The sequence below is a fragment of the Culex pipiens genome, chromosome 3 (assembly GCF_016801865.2).
Source record: "Culex pipiens pallens isolate TS chromosome 3, TS_CPP_V2, whole genome shotgun sequence".
Classification (NCBI taxonomy): domain Eukaryota; kingdom Metazoa; phylum Arthropoda; class Insecta; order Diptera; family Culicidae; genus Culex; species Culex pipiens.
Window position 1 is genome coordinate 168,717,147 of NC_068939.1, and position 23,126 is coordinate 168,740,272.

Below are 23,126 nucleotides of genomic sequence, written 5' to 3' on the forward strand. Positions count from 1 at the left end.
TGACGAAAATTTTATTTTTGCGAAAAAAAAGTTTTTGCGGTGCTGCACATTGTAAACATGCTAAATATGATTATCAATGCGAAAAAAGGCATTTCAGATTGATCTCAGTTGATAAGACTTCTATTTCCAATAAAATTTTGAAGTTTTTTACAAAAAAATTTACTTTGTTCTCTGATTATACTTTCCAATTATCAAGGGGGTGGGGCGACATAAGACATAACCTTTGAAAAATATTTGCAACGGCTTAATTTTTAAATAATATATAAATAGATGATTTCTAAAATAGGTTCGGGGACTTTCTTGATATTGAGTCTCTGATTTGACAGCTGTTACCAAGATGTCGACTATTTTTTTACGGTTTGTAAATAAATATGTATTTCCATAAAGAAAATATTAAGTCGAATTAAATGCAATATTTACAATTCGCACACTCGCTCCCCAACCTTACCCTTCAGATAGTGCCGTATCCACTTCTTCTTCGGGGCGGCCGCCCGTCGGCGACACTCCTCCAGCTGCCGCTGCTCGGGGCTAGCGACCTGTGCCCGTTCCAGCTGATCATGTTCCGCATCCACCTCCATCGTTTCCACCCCCAGCAGTTCCGACTTGACGGGACTCTTCCTGATGCTAAAATCTTGCGGCTCGTCCGCGATGACGGCCACTTTCACCGGCGGCGGTTCCAGTTCCGGTTCCGGATGTGCGCTGTTCATCGCGTTGCCGCACTCGGTCATGCAGATGCCGTAGTACTGGTTGTTCAGGAGGTTTTTTTTCGCGTTTTGGCGCCGCTTGGTTACGAGTTGAACTTGGCTTAGGTCGGGGATTGGTGGGTTGCCGACGGCCGTCGGGATCGTGGTGTAGTAGTTGTTGAGCTGTTGGCCGTACGCGGCCGCTACCGAGGCTGTTGAGCCGGAGTTGGCTAGGTCCGGGAGGAACGGGTAGGTTTGGTTGTTGTAGATTTTGATGGGGATTTTGGGGTGGGCGAAGTAGTACGGGTTGAAGGGGGGAAGGGCGGGTTGTCCGGGGTACACTGGGTTTGGGAGTGCTATTGGGGGAGTGTTGTTGCGCGGTTTGTAGACTTGAGGTTGGGGTGGTCCCATACGGCAGTTGAGTACGGGAGTTGCTGGTGGTGTTGCCACCGGTGGGGATGTATTCCTGGTTCCCCGACCTAGAACAGATAGCGACGGGTGGCCCAAGTAGGGAGGGAAGTCGCTGTTCAGGTTGACGTTGCTCATGCTGAAGCAGATGCCGACGTCGGTGACCATGGCGTTCCCGTAGAAGGGAGCGTCCACAGCGGTTGATACGGGGTGGCCGCTATTGAACGTTTGTCCTAGGTTGGACTGGGGCAGGCCCATCGCCACCGGGTAGTGTACCGGCGCCGTCGGTGGCTGCATCGTCTGCATGACCTTTTGCTGCTGGCGCGTCTTGGCTAGTATCGAGTAGGGAAAACATTTGTCCTTATCTCCACCGCCGCCACTTTCGAAGTTGCGCCTGTTATCGTTGTACATCGCCGCCGAACGCGTCGTCCGATCGCGGCGCGAAATCTTGGCCAGTCCGGTCACCGAGCAGACATGCACACACACACAAACCCACAATCACTTGAACACGCGCGAACCGTTTATATCTAAGGGGGGTGTTGTTATCACAGCCGTATTGACACCACAAGATCTGTCCAATACGACACGAACCCGCTAGTCTAGCGTTGCCTAAAACAGTCCACGGTCTGGAATATCACAGGTCAGAGTTCAGCTGGCAGCTGCTGGCGAAACCATTCGTAACGTTCGTTGGGCAGTGACAAGTACAAGTTAATCCCTATTGCTAATAGCCGGCGATACTGCGTAGAACACAACGTCAACGACGACGACGAGACCCACACCGCGAACACGTCCGCACGCGGCAAACTACAGCAGCTGACTGACGGAAGCCGTGCAACCGGTGCTTCCCAACTCAACTCACCTAATCTACAAGTTCAAGTCGGGAGCGAGAGCGCAGAGAACTCGTCGTCCGAAGAGAGCGCTGAGAATGAGAGTCACAACCGCGGACTTGTGTAACCACATAGCCCCAGTCGGACGTCCATATTCATCCGGACCTCTCCCCCCGGCGCGGACCCTGGAACTACGGTGACTACGCAACATCGCTCCTGGACCTGGAAGGTTTTTTGTTTCAGAATCTGCTTTGAATTGCCAAGTGTTGTTGTGCTGAAGACGACGGATTGGCAAGTCAAATCGGGTGGACCCAGGTCGATCTCCATTGGGTCACGCCTCCCAGACGAGGTTAGCAATGTAGATTGGTCGCGGACGGGTCGGCCATCTGGTCATGGCACAACCAGGAGATCAAACATCCGTCCGGACTTGTGCTTTTATGTTGCTTATGCTAAGAGAGCTCTGCGAGCTTGGGGATCGGGTGACAACATGGCAAAGTGAATTAAACATCTATCGGTTGACAATGAAAGTATCTCGCGGGTCGACACTTGAATTGGTAATAGATCACTGAACTTGCCGCGCTAATTTTAGCTGCCGATGAATTGCTTTAAAATTTGTATTTTATCAGTTCCCTTTGCTCGACATTTCCTAGTCAGCTTTTTGAGTGTGTTCTTTCGAATAATAAACGATCGGTCGATTTCTAAACAGCGTATTTGAATTCAGTACAAGCAAACACACTAAAAAGTTTACAACTTTCGAAAGACGCTAATGTTTCTCGGAAATGAATTCACCCAATTAAAGTGTGACAAAAAATTGAAAAATTAAAAAAATATCTTGTTTTTCGTTCTAAAATAAATTACAAATTGTTTTATATTTGTGTGGCTAAAAGCCACAAAGAGACCGACAGTGAACTGTACAATCAGCTATTTTACGTAAGAAACCTAGCAACTTGATCTAACTTTATAATAGATACCTTCGAGAGCTGCCGAGCCTTGTCAATCCGTCAGTTAGGTCACGGTTAGAATCGATCCGACTTCAGAGAAGAGTACTGCCGTTCTACGCATAATTGTCCCATGTTCAAAAAAGGGCAACTGAGAAAAACGCGATTGAAATTTTTCAATCGATTTCTGTGTTTCTACGCATAATTGTCCCGTGGGTCCGTTCGCCCTATACTGCCCATGATCGCATAAATGTCCCATATGCATTTTCGTCACTTTTGAGTTATTGATGCAGTTTTGTTCAAAATCGTGTGCTCTTTCTAAAGAGCCTATATCATCCAGTACTTTGTTCTAGAAATCAGGAGGAAATCCTGTTTTTTCGTGAAAACTTAATACGTAGCCTTATGTGTGGGACAAACTTGTTTAGCGTTTTTCTCAGCTTGCTGTTTTTGCATATGGGACATTTATACGAACATGGGCAGTATATGTCCCTTATCACCCCGGTTAAAATTTTATCACCCTTATATGTAATACTCTTGCTATACAACAGGTAAACAAGGTACAATACGACGTAAAAGTAATGATTTCGTGATAGAAAATACTTGGTGGGACAATTATGCGTAGAAGTTCAACGATGGGACAAACAGACTTGGTGTTGTTTTTGATGAGTTTTCAAACAAACTACTAGATTTTATGTGTTTTAATGAAAGTATACGTCAAACTAAACTTAAAAATGATAAAAGGTCAGAAACGTCAAAAAATTACATGGGACAATCATGCGTAGAACGGCAGAGTAGGTTTTCAAACGAACGCAACCCCTGGATTCCAAACGCAAAATTTGCAGTTCATTTATATCATCAGCAAATTTGATTAAGGTAGGACATGTCAAATCAATTTAGTTCTAATTTTTCGTTCGATAAAATCTTGGCAATTTGGAAGCTTTAACAACTTTTTCGAAAAAATACAGAATCTACAGAATTTACCACATTCATTTTGAAAGAGCTAGAAAAATGAACCGTAATCCGGGGTGACATTGATAGGATTACAATTTATTTTTTGAATATTTTTCAACTTAGGTTTCAGGTTTTTCTTAAGGTTCTCAGGTTTTTCTCAAGATTATTATTTTTAAAATATGTACTGGGGTAGGCCACACAAAGTCCATGCACTATTTAAAAAAAAAGGTTTTTTCGATAGTGTTTAAAAAAAATAGGTATCTTAAAAATTCTTAGTTTGAATTCCGGGGTTCTTGTTAAAATCAGATTTAAGGTGTTAAATAGTAGTTTATGCAACAAGTTGCAAAAAGAAGATTTTTCAGCACGAGTCGTACATTTACCCAACGAGGTTCACCGAGCACTAGGATAGAAAAGTACAATTTTTCAATATTATTTTTAATTGATTTGAACGATTAAAAGTAGATTGATCTTCATTCTAGAACAAGTTACATCCAAAATCAATCCAGCTCGTGGGCTTGACTATTTTTGCCTTCCTCACTGAGGACAGGCTATATACTCACTCGGAAAATGAACTTTTTAATTTGACCTTCTTAACCCACCTTCATTTATACTTATCGACTCAGAATCAAATTCTGGTATTGAAAATTGTACAGTTTCATTTAGGGACCATCCATAAACCACGTGGACACATTTTTGGAATCTCAGACCCCCCCCCCTCCCCCCCTCGTGGACAATTTCCATACAAAACAAATATTTTTTGTATGGAGCGTGGACAATCGCTGAACAATCGCCACCCCCCTTTACGCGTCCACGTGGTTTATGGATGGTCTCTTTAGTCGTTTAAAAGTTATGATGAAAAAACTATTTAGATTTAGACGACTACAAAAAAGGGTGATTTTCAACATAACCTCAAATGGCCGGGTCTGATCGCCACGAAAAAGCCGTGTAGAGGGTTGCCATTTTCTTCGAAGGCGGTGTCTGTATATTCTTGACAAAAAGTCTGTAGGAAGTAAGATTTTTTTTTATTCATAAATAATTTTTGTTAGAACTTCTTATAGGGTCTTAGGTGAGAGGAAGGCACCAGCCACCTGAAGGTGGATTAAGTACCGTTTTTCACTCAAAATCTACACAAAAACTACTTACATAATTGTTTTTTTTTTCAATTTTTGTTTTTTTATCTGAGAACCGATTTCAGAATAAAAACATGAAAAAAATGGGTAATTGTTATTTTGACGATCAAAAATGTAAAAATTGAGCCACAAAGGGTTGAAAGGCCTGTTCTAGAATGACAGGCAACTCAAATAAAAGCAAGCAAGAAACTCCCCTTTCTGATTTATTTGAAAATTGTGTTTCAATAGTGGAGATCCACACAAATGACGAGAATTTGTCGGAAAGCTTAGTGTGCCGAAAATGGATATATTTCCTCTATTAGAAAAAAGCTTAAAAAATACAAAAATTTATTGAAATCAACTAACTTTTTTTTAAATAATATGTAGTCGATTCTTTCGCTGAAGATCACCGATTCATGTATCGATGGATTTTCTGTCCCTTCAAATAGCATGCTTTGATTTTTTCATTCTATAATTTGATACCTCCCGCTCTAGACGATCCCTCCAAAATCAACACAGAGAGAGTCCACTGCATTTGTGTTTGAATGGTAGGAATATTTAAAATATGAAACTGGATGCACCGCTTTCAAAAAAAAAAATGTGTTTTTGATTGCAAATTTAATTTATCATTTTTTTTAAATAAATATGTACACAAACATTTTCGAAGCTAAAATAAAGCTAAATATGTACACAAACATTTTCGAAGCTAAAAATCAAAATATTTTTTCATAAGGAGATTGAAACAACATCAGTTTGCAATCGATAAAAAAGCGTTAAACAAACTTGTCGATAAGTCACTAAAAACTTGAGGGATATCTCGCTTAGAAAAAGCTTTTACTTCTTTCTCTCACCCTCTCTTTTTCTGTAATCAACCCCAAATAACGACATCCAGCTTAACCATGCGTGGATAAGAAACTCCCAATACATATATTTTCCAACTTTTCTGAAATTGGAATTTCAAATGGGGGCAATGGCGATGGACGAGCTCGCTAGGACATGAGCCGGCAGTGGAGTTGATGATCGATCTGCCAACACACACCGGGAAGGTTTGGCCTCCAAGCAAAGTGTGTGCCCCTTTTCTTCCAGAATGTTCCAGTCGCATCCGTTGCGAAAGATCTTTCGATACGTGGTAGGCGTAGTTGACTGCTGGAAGTTTTCAGTCGAACATCTCCAGTTTGGAATTGCAAATCGGCGGAGTTGTGTGTGCAGGACACTTTCGAGTTGGGTCGCGCGTACTCAAGTTGGCAAAGGTTGGGCTAGGAATTAGCTGCAGTCAGTAACTACTTATGAAAGTTGACATTTGGACTTGCAACAATGTACGAAGAAAATGTGTAACTACTCTACAAAAATGCCACTGAACCTGGGTCTGCCTCGGACATCTTGGTGCGAATGTCCGTGCGCCGAACAGATCACTCTCGTTCTGAGGCCCGAAGGGGGGAAAGTGGACAGACACGCTGGAGTCACGTTTTCGAACCGGTGGTGTTGTTGAAATTCAGTTCAATGGACAGCCCCCCCATCGGCGCGCAGGAATCGATTGCGAGAGAGATTGGCTTCTTCTGTTAATGGTCGTACGGATTCAGTTCAAAATGATCATCCAGCCAGGACACGTGTCCCGCCCCCTCCTCGAAACTATCAGGAAGAAAATCGAGGCGCCTAATCACGCATGTAACAAGGCTAACAAATGCAACTGGACCAAGCTGCAAACGGTAGTTTGCCGAGGGTTTTGCATTTATTTAGTTGCTTTCTAGCTTGGTGCAAATGTAGGACCAAGAGCTCTTTGAATTTGCATGTGATGAAATTTAGATGCTTTGAATCTAGCTGACTTCTTGGGGGAAGATGGAGTGTCGTTCAAATATGGATTTTCAGCAATGCTATTTGCTTAGAATCAGCTCGGAGCTGTTAAAGTTGGCTCTAAGCTTTCGTTTTGCAACCAAACATCTTCAAGGAAACTATAGATTCATACTTTCGACTAAATTGTTTATGAACTAAACCAACGCTTATTGACAATTTAACCTGACTAGATTGTCCTAGATTAGATTCCTATTTTTTAGATACCAATTTTTATTGAGTTTTGTAAGTCATTCTGAAAATCTCGAAAACATAATTCTGCCTTAGGCTCATAAATCCCTTCAAATGAACAATCTATTAAGTTATCACAAGAATTCTAGAATTTTCTGACCGATAACAATTGTTTAACATTAATCTAATCTTCGTAGCAGAAATTTGACTTAACTGCCCTCAACCGTATATTTCTTGAGTTTTTTTTTGAAAATGTCCAATAATCTTTTGTCTTCCATATGTTTATAGGACCTTTTAAAAAAACTCTGGATTTGTACCATTTTCAGGCATTTGAAATAAGGGATTAACAATTTTTAACTCTGACTTAATAAACTCAATCTTGTACGAAATTATATACAATGGGCAGCGATGGAAGAATCATCATCAAAAGAAAATCTTTGAACGTTCATCAAGAGAAAAAATCTAAAGGGAGCGTGGCTCTCCTCTCTCGCGCACGAAAGATCGGTAAAAGGAATCTAAAAAAAATCATCATCTTGATAATTCGGCGGAAAATCTTTTTCACTACTACACTTGCAAGTGTAACGCAAAACTTCGAAAAATTACCTGTCACTTTTTTTAGATGGAGAATGTGTATAAATAAAGCGAAATAAATAATTTTAAGTGGTGCTGACAAGGGGATACACAAAAAATCATCAACAGATTGATTTTTTTGCGTGATTTGCCTCCTCTCTCTTTCGCGGATAAAGAAAGCTCGCAAGCGAAACTGATTTTTTTTTGCGTTTATTCCATCCCAGACAATGGGACATTTTTGCAATTATTTTATTCTTATTGGACGGTTTGGCTTGCTCATCTCCTAATGTTATATTGGAACCAAAGGCACATTTTTGTAGGTTTTCGAAATATGTTTCATGGTACACACTTAAAAATCACAAAATTAATCATGGACATTTGTAATACATGTCACACAATTTCACAAAAATTTCATCAGAATTCTGCTATCAATCGTCATGACGAAATTTCATTTCTATTTATTCAAGATTTAAGAACTAGTTGTCATTGGTTATAAACTTTTTTTTCCTAAAGAATCGACCACTAAATATACACATCGTTCAGAGAAACTTTTTAGTAAACAAATCTCTCTACCAGAGCATACACCCACAAGAAAAATGTGCTGCAGAAAAAGTCACCTATCTTTTTCTACATTTAATAACAGCTTTTATGTCAAAACATGTATTAAACACGCTCAGCACGCTTGCTTTTGTGTAAATCTCAAAAATCATAGATGAAATTCATTTAAACTAAGTTATCCTTATTTGTGTCGGAAAATTTACAATTTTAGCACAAAAAAAAAATGTTTGCAAATTGCATCAACGCAAGCCGGTGGTTATGTATAGGTGCAGTGCATTTAGAATAACTCACACCAGATTAATATGAAAATAAAAAAAAAACTTTTGCATGTTTGTGTTGTCTAGCAAAACATGAGAATGTATTGTTTTGCACTAATACAATCAAAATCAAAGTTATGAGAGAGTATGTGTGAGTGAGAGAGAGATAAAGAGAAAAAGAGAGGGAGAGGATGGTAAGGCAACAAGGTGTTTGCGGCACGTCCAACACGTGCTCAAAGTTGTTTTTGTTTTGGTAGTGCCAGTCAACATTACTGTGGTGTGGGGCTTTTTTGTTGGTATTTGTATGTTTTGATTTGGCTTTTTGTGTAAGTTTGGGAGTGAGAGAGTGTTGGGCGAGAGTTTATTTTGTTTTGGATGAGCAGAGATGACACTCTCCCAGTCTTCTTTTTGCTGAGTATTGTTATTAGCAATACAATTTTATAATAAGTTACTTTTTTTTGTTTTTTTTTATAGATCTTGATGGAGATTAGATCTTTGTAGACCATTGCAAAGATTTACGAATCGATCCCGTATACAGAGGATGATTTTTTTTAAAGTAAGGCGTATATTTGCTTGCATTATTTAAATTTTCTATTAAATATTCAATGGGTTGCTCAACAACGAAATTTTGGAAACCTGGCTAGCATTTCCCAAACATAGAGTTCAACTTCAAGTACTTATAACATAGCCGCTACTGCCACTGATGGGATATCTACAATATTAAATTTGGAAACTTGCTGGGCTGTTATACGTTGCTATGCAGTTGTTTGTTTACCATTGATATAGAAACGTCAACTTAGCATAGATTTTTAAATATTTATAACCTTATTTCAAGTCACTAATTTCCATTTTTCAATTGGCTGATGCACTAAGTGATTTGTTTACCTTTTTTCGGCACCCTCCGCAAACGTCAAACCATACAAAACTGCTGCCGGATTTTTTGCGGGAGAGATCCGGAAAAAGATCCGTCAGCAATTTGTATTGATTTGACGTTTGCTGAGGGTGCCGAAAAGTTTGGTTATGTTCTGCTTGCAAAAGACAATGCACCAAGTGATTTGTTGACATTTTTCGGCACGCTCCGCAAACGTCAAACCAGTACAAAGTTGCTGCCGGATCTTTTCCGGAAAAGATCCGCCAGCAACTTTGTACTGGTTTGACGTTTGCGGAGGGTGAAAAAAGTTTGGTTATGTCACTGCTGGCAAAAAAACAATACTTTTCCATTAGGTTTTACACCGTGACGTCATTTGACAGCTCATGTGCACTGTTTACATGGTCTTCGTCGATTGTCGACGAGTTTAAGTCCATGTAAACAGTGCACTCCTTTCTAACCTCCAAATCGAGTCGGCGTAAAACCTAATAGTAGAAGATCAGATTCACTTCCATGGATATACATTCCTATGCTAAGTACAATTTTCTATGTAAAGTGATTGTAGATAGGCCATCAGGAGTTATTCGGTAAATCAATAAGCCGTTTTACGCGGTTCTACAAAACTCTTAACCTTATTAAATTTTTTTTTTCTGACAAATTACTTACCTTTGACGTATCCACCAGAACTGTGATTGCTGGCGTTGCTGATGGTGCGCTTCCGGGAACCGCCGCTGATGACCGGCACGATGGTGGCCGTTCCGGTGGGATGGAGCCGCTGCGCCGACGGCAGGTGCTGGCCAATTTTGGACCCATTGGTGGCGGTGGTGGTTGTGGTCAGGTACGCTGTTGTACCTTGGGGCACCAACCCGGTGACCAGAGCCGTGGTCGTCGTGCCCGAACCGTTGATCGGGGACGCCAAGATCCGCGTCGAGGATCCGTTTTGGCTTCCGGACGCCGTCAGAATCACCGTGCCATTGCTGATCTTGCCGATCGGCGGCTGGAAGCGACTTGCACTTACACTAGTACTATTACTAGGGATAAAACTTATCGTACTACTACCACTGTTCGTATTTACACTTCTGCTACTACTGATGGAGCCGTTGGTCGGTATTATCGAGACATCACTGTTCAACCTTTGGGGCTGCGGCGGTTGTTGCTGTTCCTGTTGTTCCAGAAACTGTGCTGCCTGCAGCAGAGTATCGAGCCCAGAAAACATTGCTGTTCTTCAATGGTTGCGCGCGCTCCGACAAAGATCTGCAACAAAATAGAAAATAAAAAGTTCCTATTAAAGACGACCAGTTTCATCTCATTCGCGAGTGGGACGGCGGTAATCAACCGACGTCGCTCAGCTAATTAAAATAATAACGGTAGATGTTTGTTTTTGTGTTTCGCGCCTCTTTGGTTCACACACAAAAAATCGCACATCTGCCGCGCAGTAGTGAGTATTCGTCGCTTGACGAGTAGGAGAAAGTCTAGCGCGAGAAGTCTCGGTTCCAAGCTCTTTTCTCTGCAATTCTCCAGACACGTAGACCGGACGGAACAAAGTAGAACGAAGATAACTTTGTGCTTCTTTCATGTCTGAGCAATTAGAAATTTAATGAAAATGATGTAAATTTTGTAACAATCAGAAACAAAATCAATGAATAAAGTATTTAAAAATAATTATAAGCAAAAGTTCAATACTTTTTCCTGATTTTCTTCCAACAGTAACAACGTATAATCGTATTAGTGGCGGCGCAGTGAAAACGAAACCAAAACATACCGACACGCAAGTGTTTGTGTGTGTGAGAGAGAGAGTTTTGGTCACTGGCGAGATGAGAATCTATCAGAGCTTTAACATGACTTGCTCATTGGATTTATTTTGTGTGAACTCATCAAAAAATCTATTTGAATAGAGAGAACGAACACAGTTTGATGAAACATGCAATATCATGCATTAAAAGTTTTGGAAAATTATCATAAAAACAGATTAAACACAGAGAACGCATGCTTTGAAAACTGCAAATGTATGAGTAAAAGAATTAGCCTCGCTCTCTTTACATGCGTTAAAAACGTGCAAAAATCTCCTCTCTTTCTCTCGATTCCATTCGAGAGGAAAACTCTCTCACGCAAACGCACCTCTTTTTGTGCGTTTCGAATCATTTTTCTTCTCTAATCACCTCATCGCACGTTGAAACGTACACATTTGTCGGGTGGAAACCGGTTTTAGTTTATCGCTTGTGTGTGCGTCACGTACGCACTTTTGTTTATGCGTGTGGGTTCCGTTCGGTCAAGTTTGCCTTTTTCTTCGTTTTTTTTTGTGTGGAAAAGAACTGCCAGCCGGGCAGTAAATAGTATATAATTTAAGAAGAACAGAAAGAGCTGTTCCGTTCCGTTCAATGCACTAATAATGATTCCATTCAATTGCTTTCGTATATTCACAAAGACACACTTACCAAGCCATCAGAAAATGGCATTGGAAATTCAGAAATCAGAACAAAGAAGACATTGAACGTAAAATTTATTTCATTCTATTATTTTTCCTGAATTTTACATCAAAATTTTAAGTGCATTTCAAGTTGCACTTTCTGTGAGCAGGGACATTGCCAGAGGGCATACAAAAAAAAAATTGCACTTATTTTCCACCCCATCTGCTGACGAATAAATATTATCACGAAAAAAAAAGTTGCACAAACACAAGAAAGCGCGAGAAAAACAAACAATGACGCGCGGGTGTGCGTGCGAGAGAAAATAAATATTCAAGAGAGCAAAAACAGATCGCTCTCCCTCTCTTAATTATGTGTTTACAAGAGATAGTGAGAGAAGCGCTACTTGCACATTGTTGCACACAGTCAAATGTAAAATGTTAAGAAAAAAAAAAAAGTTTCGAAACTTTTGAATGGCAAGGTCATACCTGCAAGAACGCATGACGCACTCATTACTGCGTATGTGTAAATGTGAGTGATTTTCTTCTATTTTAGCTTAATTTTGCAATAGCTTAATGCCATTTTAAATTGTTTGCTTAATTTTTGTTTTGAACTCATTGGGACCATATGAGTTCAAATCAACAAAACCGCCTCTTAAAATCTTTCGCATCTTGCTCACATAAATGTCCCATTTACAAATAAAAGCAAGTGAATAAACGCATTTCCAGTTTTGGTACAAGGAAGTTATGCAAAAGCACTTAAAATTTACCAGCAAGCTTTCACTTCCCGAAATCAGACGTGAGACTCAAGTAGCTACTTCTACACGCAGAAAATTGAATCGCTAAACGTCAAAGCAACTTTTTCAAAACAACAAAAGATTTTTGTGGAATTGAGAAAATCAAGGTTTGTTTCAACGCAAAATCGGGTTTGATTATATTCAACAAAAATTTTGTTGAATCAAACCTCGTACAGGCTGATTCTACAAAATATTTTTCTGCGTGTATACATAATCAAATATTCCAGATAAACTAGCGTTTCCCAAACACTGAATTCAATTTCAAGTAATGCGCAATTTGTCGCTACGTGACTGAGAAGTAATCCTACGCCATTCCGGTTACTTCTACGAAAAAATGGGCTGAGCTGTAGATTAGTCGAGGTTAGTCGTCGACTAACAAGTTCTTTAACAAAAATGTCACCCTCCTTAAACAATTTGGCGCCCTCAGCAGGGCCCAAGAGAAACAATGCATTTTACAAATTTGCCAAGTTGCCGATTTGTGCTGCACCTTCATGAAAGAGAGGGATATAACTAAATTTTTATCGAGTTAAGTGCACGTTCCAAAGATAGAATAAAAAATCGGCCAATAATTGGTTCTTTTTCGCTATGGGCACTCTTCTTCGATTAAGGTAAAACCAGTTTCGGTCAAGCTGTATGTGTTCCGACTATTTTCAGCTCGACTCAGTTGTCGGTGTGGTTGTTGATGTCGCTCTTAGCTGGAATCACACGAGGTACGTGACCAACAACCGGTAGGTGATTCACTAAGCACTGGCCTACTACGACGATGCACTGCGGGGCTGTGTGTTTCAGCATGTGTCAAATTCGGAAGAAGCACACCGAGAGTGCAAATCGCTATTAGAGCACCGTAGTCGATGGCTACTTTGTTGACAGGCCCAGAAGGACACGAGGTCAACGCGTACAATGTCCTATCAACATTGTCGCCGCCTACTGGCAGATGCAGACTGTTCCGGGGTGGTTGTGTCGTCGATTGACGCATTGGGAAAGCATTTCTTTGTTCAGCGCGAGTGACACATGCGCGCTCGACACCACTTTGTCGCGGCCGAACGTGAGGCGCGCGTCCGAACGGCTCGGGTGCACTTTATTGTGGTGCTTGAACGTCGTTGTTCGGCGTCCACCCAGCAAGGTTGTAAACAGCTCCTAAGGCTACATCAATTACCACCGGAGATATACTCTCTTGGGTCGTTGGTGTTGGTGCTCGGTCGTGATTCCCCTCGGATTCGTCGCGTGTGTAGACCGGACCGCGGAGTCTGGCTATGTACCGGCGTGTGGAACGTGCCACTTACACTGTTTCATGGCCAATCGCCACGGTCGTCGTGATGTGCTCATCGATATACTGTGGAGCTGGGCTGCTCTGAACATGTGTGTTTGGGCTTGCCGCCGTCAACACATGTGATTCTCTACATAGTCGCTCACGTGTTGGAGGTGGTCGCGCGAAATAGCTATGCAGTGTGTGTGACTGTCGTGGTTCCGATGTCGACTTCGGTGCCAAAATTGGGGGTTTGAAGATGAGGGTGGTTCAGTATCAATTCACTGCCTGATGATTCCCTAAAGTTTACCACCTTTCACCTATTAGCGGGGACTCTGCCCAACTACAGTTCCCCTACACCTGTTCTTCTAAAAGGCTTCTTATTCACTTTTGAATGTCAACCAAGTTATACGTCAGATTAGATTTTACAGTAGTTGCCTCTCCCGCTTACCAAGTTTCTGTAAAAAGAGGGAAAGAAAAAAAAAACAAACATTAATTACTTTGTTTATTGCTAGCATTGATGTCGGAGAAATCTTTAGATGAATATCTGAGAGATCATTTTATAATACGAATCATTGGAAGACCGACAGATTGACGCTATTCTTTATTTTTATTGCTATTTATTTACTATTTTGTCTCAAATTGCAAATTTGGCGCGCAGACGCCATGATGGCGTCGCGACGCGGTCAGGTTTTTCATTTGCTGTTTATATTTTTGGAGCACATACAGTCGCAAACACAAGCTTGTAAGGCGATTGGGCGAACTCGACGCGGAACGTCACCATTACCACCACAAAAAGAGGGAAATTGTTTTTATTTTGAGTGGTAAAATTTTCATGAAAGAAGTGGCACATGATGCGAGTACTTTCGTGGATCGTGACACAGAACAAGTTGTAAACACAAAAGTGGTTGGACCTTTTCTAATTTAATCTAACCCAGAAACAGCCAGTCCGATCCGCACAGCCCTGCACACACAGAAAAAAAAAATCATGGTAATATTACATCTGGAAAGGGGTACATCTTTTATGTCAGAAAAAAAAGTGTAATTTTACCTCTGAAAATGTGTAATTTTACCACTATTCTGATGTAATGACGCATTTTCAGTCTAAATTGAGGTAAAATTACATCATAAAAGAGGTAATATTCAACCTTCTAAAATAACAACTTCCAAATTTACACTTTTTTTTTTGCTGTGCAGTATAAAAAATCATGGTAATATTACATCTGGGAAGGGGTACATCTTCAGTTCCTCTCAGATTCCAAAATATCTATTTAGTTTTCTTCCAGTTAGTTTTCCTTCAGTTAGTTTTCCTCCAGTTAGTATAACTCGCCTTCACACAAAGCCGTCGTTTCTGGTTGCACCAGAAGCAAAGCAAGATCGCCCCAGCAGCTGGACACCGAGTTGCGGCTGAGGACAAAACGCAAAGGCCAGCAGAGCCAACCAAGACTCCTACACAATCCCCCTTCCCATCCCATGCCTTGTCTTTAACATCAATCCCTTCCCTACTAACCCCGAGTAGGCCGCGGGTAATCGGCTCCCCTCCCACTAACATTTACACACAAGATCCTCTGTAATTATTAAGTTTTTTGTAATTACAAAAGCCGACTCGGTCCTAACCAGGTCCCAGTACCGAAAAGGACCTAATAAAAATAATTTTAAGAAAAAAAAAAAAAAAAGGGGTACATCTTTCATGTAAGAAAAGTGTGTAATTTTACCACTGAAAATGAGTAAATTTACCACTTTTCTTGTGTAATGTCACTTTTTCAGTCTAAATAGAGGTAAAATTACATCATAAAATAGGTAATATTCACCTTCCAAAATCACACCTTCACAATTTACATAATTTTTTAGTGTATACTGCGTTGTGTTTACCGCAGAGAGGGTTATGCGAACGGATCTTCACAGAATATACAGGAGTGGAGGAAACGTGACATACCCTACACAGTTAAAAAGTAGTAATCTAGCTGCGTGTAAAAGGCCTGGGTGTAAAATAAATATTGCATTATTTTATGTAATTTTATGTGCTTTTACACCCTGAAATATGTAGCCCATCAGTATGGGAAAACTACTTGAGCGAAATGTCAAGCTCATATATGCGTTTATCCTTACATCTTTTCTTCGGTCTGTTGGCCAAGCGGGCTAAGGCGCCAGTCCTTACTGTTGGTGCTGGGTTTGAATCCCGTCGGTTGTAACTTTTTTTGTGTTTGCAAAAAATGTACATGCAGTGTGTAATATTAAGTGTCTTTTTTGACCAAGGTGATGTGCATGTTTTTGCATGCGATTTTACCATCGTATTTTTTGCTGTGTATGAAATGCTCCAGTTTATAGCTTATAGGATCTTTTCAAAAAGAAACTCCAGAAAGGTTTTTCATTGAGCTATGATAAATAGTTAGGGCTTAACTCAAATTATTTTATTTTGAAATCGATCGAATTTTTTGTTTTGTCAAATAAACAACCAGAAGGGGAAAAACATCCGCAGAAAATTGCGGCAAAATGTTTTTCCGAGAGCCACGTGGGCAGTCCATCGAAACAACCAGTTGCTCTGCTCCGGCGTTTGAACCCCTTCTCCACCCCCCTTCTTGAAGCCGGCAAACAAGACTGGAGAGGAAAATTGGCGAAAAAAAACAGCACCAACACTAGTGCGGTGGAAAAGTGATGGAAAATCGACAACAACCAAGAGGCACGCGGTGTCTGCGCATATTCGTAATTTTTCCGGGTTTTCCCTGGTGGTTGTGGCGGTGGTTTCCGGTAGGGAAAAGCAGTTTCCAAGCAGTCGATGACGTCTGCACCAGTGCTCTTGAGGGGATGGGGTTCAGTTCAGTTTGATTTACTTTTTAGAAAGTTTCTTGAATTAACAGCACTTGGCTTAACAGTTCTTGGCTAGTACGTCATTACGATTCTGGTTGCGAAAAACAAGTTTGACTTTTTCTGTTGTCTCACATTTGAGAAAAGTGCGTCAAATTTCAAAAGCTTTTGTCTTCGTGAATCGAAATGGCACGATTTTAAGCTCAATTCAATCCGAAATTGTTTTGGCAATTCAATTGTACTTCCAACACTAACAATATAATTATTTGCCAAATTTACACTAACAAACCACACCTTACTGATTCAGAGCGTTTGGCACGGTATGTCCACGCATCAGTCCTCCCCTGGTGATTCTGTGAAATGTGGCCTGTTCACTGAATCTGTCTCTGCTGTTAATGCAACGCAGTAAGCTTGGGGCAATCAACATACCGATTTGATCGAAATATCTTGATCTTGGATATCTTTCAAATTTGTATGAGTCGAGTTTTGATCATGTTTTGATGTATTTTCTTTGTTTTCATTTTCAAATATTTTTGTCAATTTGTCAACAAGGGGGAGGGAGGCACTTGCCGCTTTAACATTCCCCAACAAACAACTTCACCGTTCGGCGCTGCATGTTTGTGTATCTTTTTTTTCTATGCTCCAACTTGACCAAATTTGGTATCAGCAAGCGTTGGCATTGGCGCAGCAACTCCGGAGTATCGGATGGGGAGGGGGGAGTTGACACATGCGCACCAGCCAACTGTGACCGACTGCGAAGTTTGCGTGTATGTTGTGTACAAACAAAACCCTGTTCCGACGACGACGCCGCGCCAACTTGGATGCACATGGGAAGGATGTGTGTAGGTGGGCCACGCGCTGGAGGAGGTGGAGGGATGTTATTATGAACCGGCGGCGGTTGAACGCGCGTTGCATGGTCGTCGTAGTAGGCCAGGCATTGTGTGCGCTGCTAGTAGTGGTGGAATCATGTGTTTTTTTTCCTGATAGTGAGAGGAAAACCTTCTCCCCCGGTTTCTGTGAACGAATCCAGTTGCTGGGGGATAGGTACCGTTCGATGGCAGAAATGGCGTCATTTGACATTTTGGTTGTTTTTTGGGTTTTTGGATGGGATTCATTGGTTGGACGTAAACTTCAAGTTGTGCAAAGTTATGGATAAATGATTCTTTTGCTATTTGAAGTGAATCAAGTAAGAACAAGTCGGTGTCTACGTGACGGCAACCGAATGGAGAGGGGCGGCGAAGCCGCGTCACACGCGAGAAGACTGGAGGTCATCCAAGTATAGTAGGCCGAGCTTCACCAACACTTGCAGCGTTCTTGGATGTGAGCGTTTGTGTAGGCCCGCGGGAGCGGGAGAGAGCCCCCGAAAGCCTTATCCCGCGCGCGGTCGTTGATCCTGGACGTCGTCGCAGCAGTATTCTGTACGACACCCACCCGCGACCTGGCCAACACCCCCCGCGCACAGGCGTTGTGGTAACCGGGACCGGCCTATGTTTTTGCGTGCAAATATTTCGTTCCCGTGGGGAACACAAATTCTGGGACCTTGCACACGGGACACGAAGGCCTATAGCTATACACACGTAATAGAGGTTGTTATTGAGTCTTGGGAACGGCGGCGAGACAAACAAAGGAACTTGAAAACGGTCGAGTTGCCACCCCTTGACGCTGTCTAGTAGGCCTGGTTCAGGTTGTTTTCTAGTGGAGAGAGTGTGTGGGTGGTTGGCTTAAGTAGAACGCAGTAGTCTGGTTGATGGGTAGTGCAGAACCGTTAGGTCGACCCATTGTCAAAGAGTCGGACTAGCCAGGGTTTCCCAGGCCCGATGGGGTCTTACTGACTGATTAGGTAGCTTCATGGACAGAATCGGTCGACGTCACAAAGAACCGATTTTTCACTAGACACGGAGGGAACGGAAGCAATCGAGGCAGGCGGCCACCCTTCAGACAGATCTCTGTGTAGGTTTGTACATGTACATCAAGTTACCGTTTTCGAGAGCTATGCGGCTTCTTCCTCCGAGGGGTTTTCTGTTGTAAGTGTGTGTGTTTCTGCTTGTGCGTGTACACACGATTGAAGACCAGTGTGTGGAGTGTTATAACCCGTTCTTCGTTTCACTTTTTTCTTTGCACCCTTAGAAACTTAAGTATGTTTCCGGACACTATTGATTATAGCTTTGTTTTCTTAATAGAAATTTGTTTTCATTATTCTTTGAACTACACTGTAAAGCTTCACTACACATAACTACACCCTAACTTTTTACACACTACCTAGCACTGTTTACTTCTTTATCTGTCACACAAGGGGCTGCACAAGCTCCGATGGAGAGCAACTGAGACGTGTAACCAACGCCACTTCTCGAAACGGTTTGTCGGCGGAGGAGACTCGTCATCGCTTGTCGGCGCGGTCGTTCCGCCGCTCGATTTTCAGAGCTTGTTTGCAAAACAAACGCACACATCGAAGCAGGCCGCTGCAAGCGAGCAGCCACTCTCTTGCCCTTGCGTGTACGAACACGTTTGCGAAGCCTGCCTAGATCACGTCGTCGTCAACAAGCCCACTTCCACACCCCTCGCGCGCGCGCGCCCAGTTGCATCGCTCCCTCTCTTGCAGCACACACACACCAACACGGCGTCGCCGTCGTCGTGTAAACATTGTGCAAGCCTGCACGCACGCACACCAGCGCAAGCGCGCACATTTTTCAACCCGCGTGCCAATTTTCACTCACGTGTGCGCTCTTCTGTGTGAGTATTTTCGGGTTTCTCTCCCGCTCTTGTTATTTTGTGTGTGAATCAACCGTACCGTCAGAGGACACAAGACGGGTCGACCGCGTGAAGGGTGCTCGGTACGTGGGATTGTACGGAGCACACTAACACACACTCACGATTTTACAAGAATTTTATGACTTTCAGAAAGTTAATAATAAAAGTCGCAGAAAAAATCTTATTGATTTAAAATTGACAACATTTCAACACAGTTTTAACATTCTACTTTAAATATTATTGGTGTCCTTTAAAAAACATTCGACAATCATAATTTTATGTTCTTTTAATTACATCTTATTGCACAAAAATCAACATAGAGTCAACATCAAATAATCGAATTCAATGAAGCGAAGTGTCGCATGTTGGCATCATTTCCAACAAATATCTTAGATTTGACTTATAAAAAATACTCAAATATCATTTAAGTGCTCATAACTTTAAATAAGGTTATCTTATTTTCTTTTCATTTTTAGATCGAAAGGTATTTCAAATGTCTTGTAATATAGCAACGATAAATTTAAATTTCAACAATTAACAATAAAACAATGAATGGAAACTTCTGATAACTTGACTCATTTTTCAACATTCTACTCCTACAAAACATTTCGGCGAAACGTCCCATCACATTGAAGAGGAAGCCAGATCAGTGTTTGTAGCCGGGGACCGTTTGTCGGCTCCCAGCCCAGTAGTGCCCGGCTGTTGGCGATAACAATGTGCCTCTACCGAGTGGAGTGTGCGTGTGAACGACCAGTCAAGGGTGTGTGCAGCAATAGGTATGCTCGCGGGCTATGTGCTTGGCGAATTATGCTTTCACATGCACACTCGTCGGAACATCGTGTATATGCTGACGCTATGTATAGAAAGACCTGGAGCGACACCAAGCCGGACACACAGTGTCCTACTTGAAACAGATGACACTTGGAAGTTTGTCAGTTGGAAATACAAGGTTTATTATTTATTGTAGAAATCAAAAACATTAAATTCAACTAAACTCAATTTATAAGAATATAATTAATTTAGAATTTCGTATTTCTTATAACCTACCAGTGTATTGGATTTTTTTTCAGCTGTAATTTGTAATCAAGTTCATTTTGATGCAATTGATTATTCCAACAATGAAAAAAACAACTTCCTAAACGAATCTGCCTAGTCAGATTCTTGGTTTTTGATTGTTGCTTCGAGCAGTATAGACAGTATTAGTGAAGTTTGCCTTCTTCGCATACACAGCAAAAAATTCGATGGTAAAATCGCATGCAAAAGCATGCACATCACCTTCGTCAAAAAAGACACTTAATATTACACGTTGCATGTACAATTTTTGTAACCACAAAAAAAGTTGCAGCCGACGGAATTTGAACCCTGCACCAACAGTAAGGACTGGCGCCTTAGCCCGCTCGGCTATCAGGCCGATGAAGATTGGGAAGGATAAACGCATATATGAGCTTGACTTTTCGGCCAAGTACGTTTCCCATACTGATAAGCTACATATTCCAGGGTGTAATATTACATAGAATTTCAACCCTGTATTAAGTTATGAGCTCACAATCGAATAAAAATATAAACTTATAGAGATTTTAATGAATATGTTATTGATCATCTAAACAATTGTAAGATGGGTCAGATGATTAGCGCTTGGACTCGCAATCTAGTAGTCGTCAGCTTGAATCTCGTGAGGGAAAGGTTTGTTGGTACGAAGGTGGGTTAAGGAAAGAATTTATTTTTCGAATCTAAGTCTGTCCTCTACCATATTTTTGCTTGAAAATTTGAGCAACACATCACTCTACTGAAATTGAATCAGTGCTGGACTGCTCCTCCATGAGTAATAATCCAACTTTATACGGTGCGTAGAAGGTGGTGGTGATCGACACGTAAGCTCACGCGTACACTGCCAGCAGCTAACGCGTATACCGGAATGTGCGTATACAGCAGGGTCGGTGTGGCCAGTCTTCGTACGCACAAATCACCTCGGAACGGGATTGTGTATATAGATGGATGGGCGAAGGCAGCATCGGGCCAGCAGAACCAGGCCAGGAAACTATATTATAATAACAAATATTTACCACACTCTCTTTTGCTCTTTCCCTTGTTCTGGCCGGCCCCAAAGTGCTTCAGCTTCTCGGGATTGATGGGATGGAGGTATTGGCCAGAAACTGCCACGGCCACTTTCCGGGATTTGATGACGATAATACGCAGTGCGTTCTCTGTGGCACCACAACCACCATCATCATCGGCCCAATCGGTTTGTGTGGCGTTTCATCGGCTTTGTTCAGCACTTTCCAGTCGTGAATGTGTGTTATTACTTGAAGTTTTTTTTTTTTTTGATGAAGTGGCTTTTTCAACTTTTGGGCGGACGCCGATGGAACCGGTTCAGCTTCGCGTAAATCGCTGATGATTCATTTTTTAAATTGGACTACAGAAAATTTGTGCTTTTTCAACGATTGATGGTTTCACTAGTCCGGAGTCCTTTACATGGTATATGATTGACCCTGACAAGCTTCTGTTGATACGGCTCGGGCCAAATTGGTTCCTTTAAAACACTCCCTTTGTTCCCCCGGAAGCGACTTCGGAACACTCTAGAGAGCTTGCCCGGGACTTCCGATCGAAGTAGTCTGGCTCGTTTTTTTTGTGCGCACATGACATGCACACAGACGCGTGTACACAGTGACACCACCACCACATGTCATGTGCTCACGTTGTTCGTTCGGTTGGCACACACATCATGGCCATGGCTAGATGTGGCAGTATCGTCGGCTGCAAAATCATCACAGCTAGCTACAAATACAACCTCGCGCAGAGCCTGCTAAGGTCTCCCCAGCTCGAAATGGTATTGAAATTTTTCAACTTCCCATCCACCTTCAACCAATTTTGCGCAACGATTCAACAGAAATTGTACTTACATTTCTGCACGTACTCTGTGCACCACACACAGTTTTGCTGCTTCGAGATTCGCTGCTCAACTACACTGCCGATGGCTACACTGCCTAGAACGGACTGTTTCCTTTGGTCTCTAGGCTTGGCTTCCACTTCTTCGAAACTTGTCCGAACCTGGGGAGCTTCCACATCAGCTTCCACGCGCGCGCTCTTTCCTATCTATCTCTCTTCTCGACGGTGCGATCTAGTATAGAGTCACCTTTCACAGCGAAAAATACCCGTTGTACCCGCACCTCGCCCTAGGTCCAAGTTCCGAGTTCGGGAAATACTAAATTTAAATTTTTCACTCACGAAAGTAGAAGAAAACACAAGCTTTCACGCGCGCACTCGCCGAATTCACTTCCACTTTTTCCGAAGATTTTTTTTTGTGTATCTCGTGGATTCTGTTGTAAATTTCTGTTACCGCGCGCGCACACTCACGCTAAATTTACCACACACTTATATTAACAAACAGAAAAAAAAAGTAACGTAAAAAAGGTATAAATTACGAAGCAGAACGAACGAAAAATGCAACAACGCGATCCCTTGATGAGCGGGCGATTGCAACAGATATTAAAGAGCGAGATGCACTCTTTGTGCACACACACACACCAGCACTCACACACAGAGTCACAGCAAGTCACATCAACGGATTATGCGCGGAAAAATTCTCGACCACTCCGGAAACCGAACCAACACGGAATGAGCCGTGAATCGCTGCAACGACTGTAGCGAGTGTCGCCGCGCAGCAGCTGGTTCAAAACGAAAACAGAACGAACGCGAGAGAGAATCTCTCTCTCTGCACACGAGAAAAATGAGAGCGAGAGAATCAACACATGCGTGGCGTGGCGTATTTTTTTCGGTGAACAACATTTTCAAAGAGAAGAGACGAATGCGCACGAGGAGGACAGAGGACGGGTGGGAAAGGGAAGAAAGCAAAACATCATCCCCGTCGTAAATATTTCGTTGGGGGAAATTCAAGTGAGAGAGGAAGCGCGAGAGCGAACGAACAAAAGTGGAGAGAG

General features: G+C 42.0%; 1 protein-coding gene across 3 annotated transcripts in view; it reads right to left on the reverse strand.

Moving 5' to 3' along the window:
* The window catches only part of LOC120430391 (serine-rich adhesin for platelets), a 56,957-nt gene extending 34,169 nt beyond the window's left edge, over positions 1-22,788 (reverse strand). The window contains exons 1-2 of one of the 3 annotated variants that reach the window (XM_052709448.1): positions 22,089-22,788; positions 9,855-10,442 (exon numbers count right to left, since the gene is read on the reverse strand). In XM_052709448.1, coding sequence (XP_052565408.1) covers positions 9,855-10,404 — 550 coding nt within the window. In that variant the 5' untranslated portion in view covers positions 10,405-10,442; positions 22,089-22,788. Of the gene's footprint in view, positions 1-448; positions 1,896-9,854; positions 10,443-22,088 lie in introns of those variants that run through there. The other 2 variants (XM_039595495.2, XM_052709449.1) reach the window with 2 other exon arrangements.
* Positions 22,789-23,126: the final 338 nt, after the last annotated feature.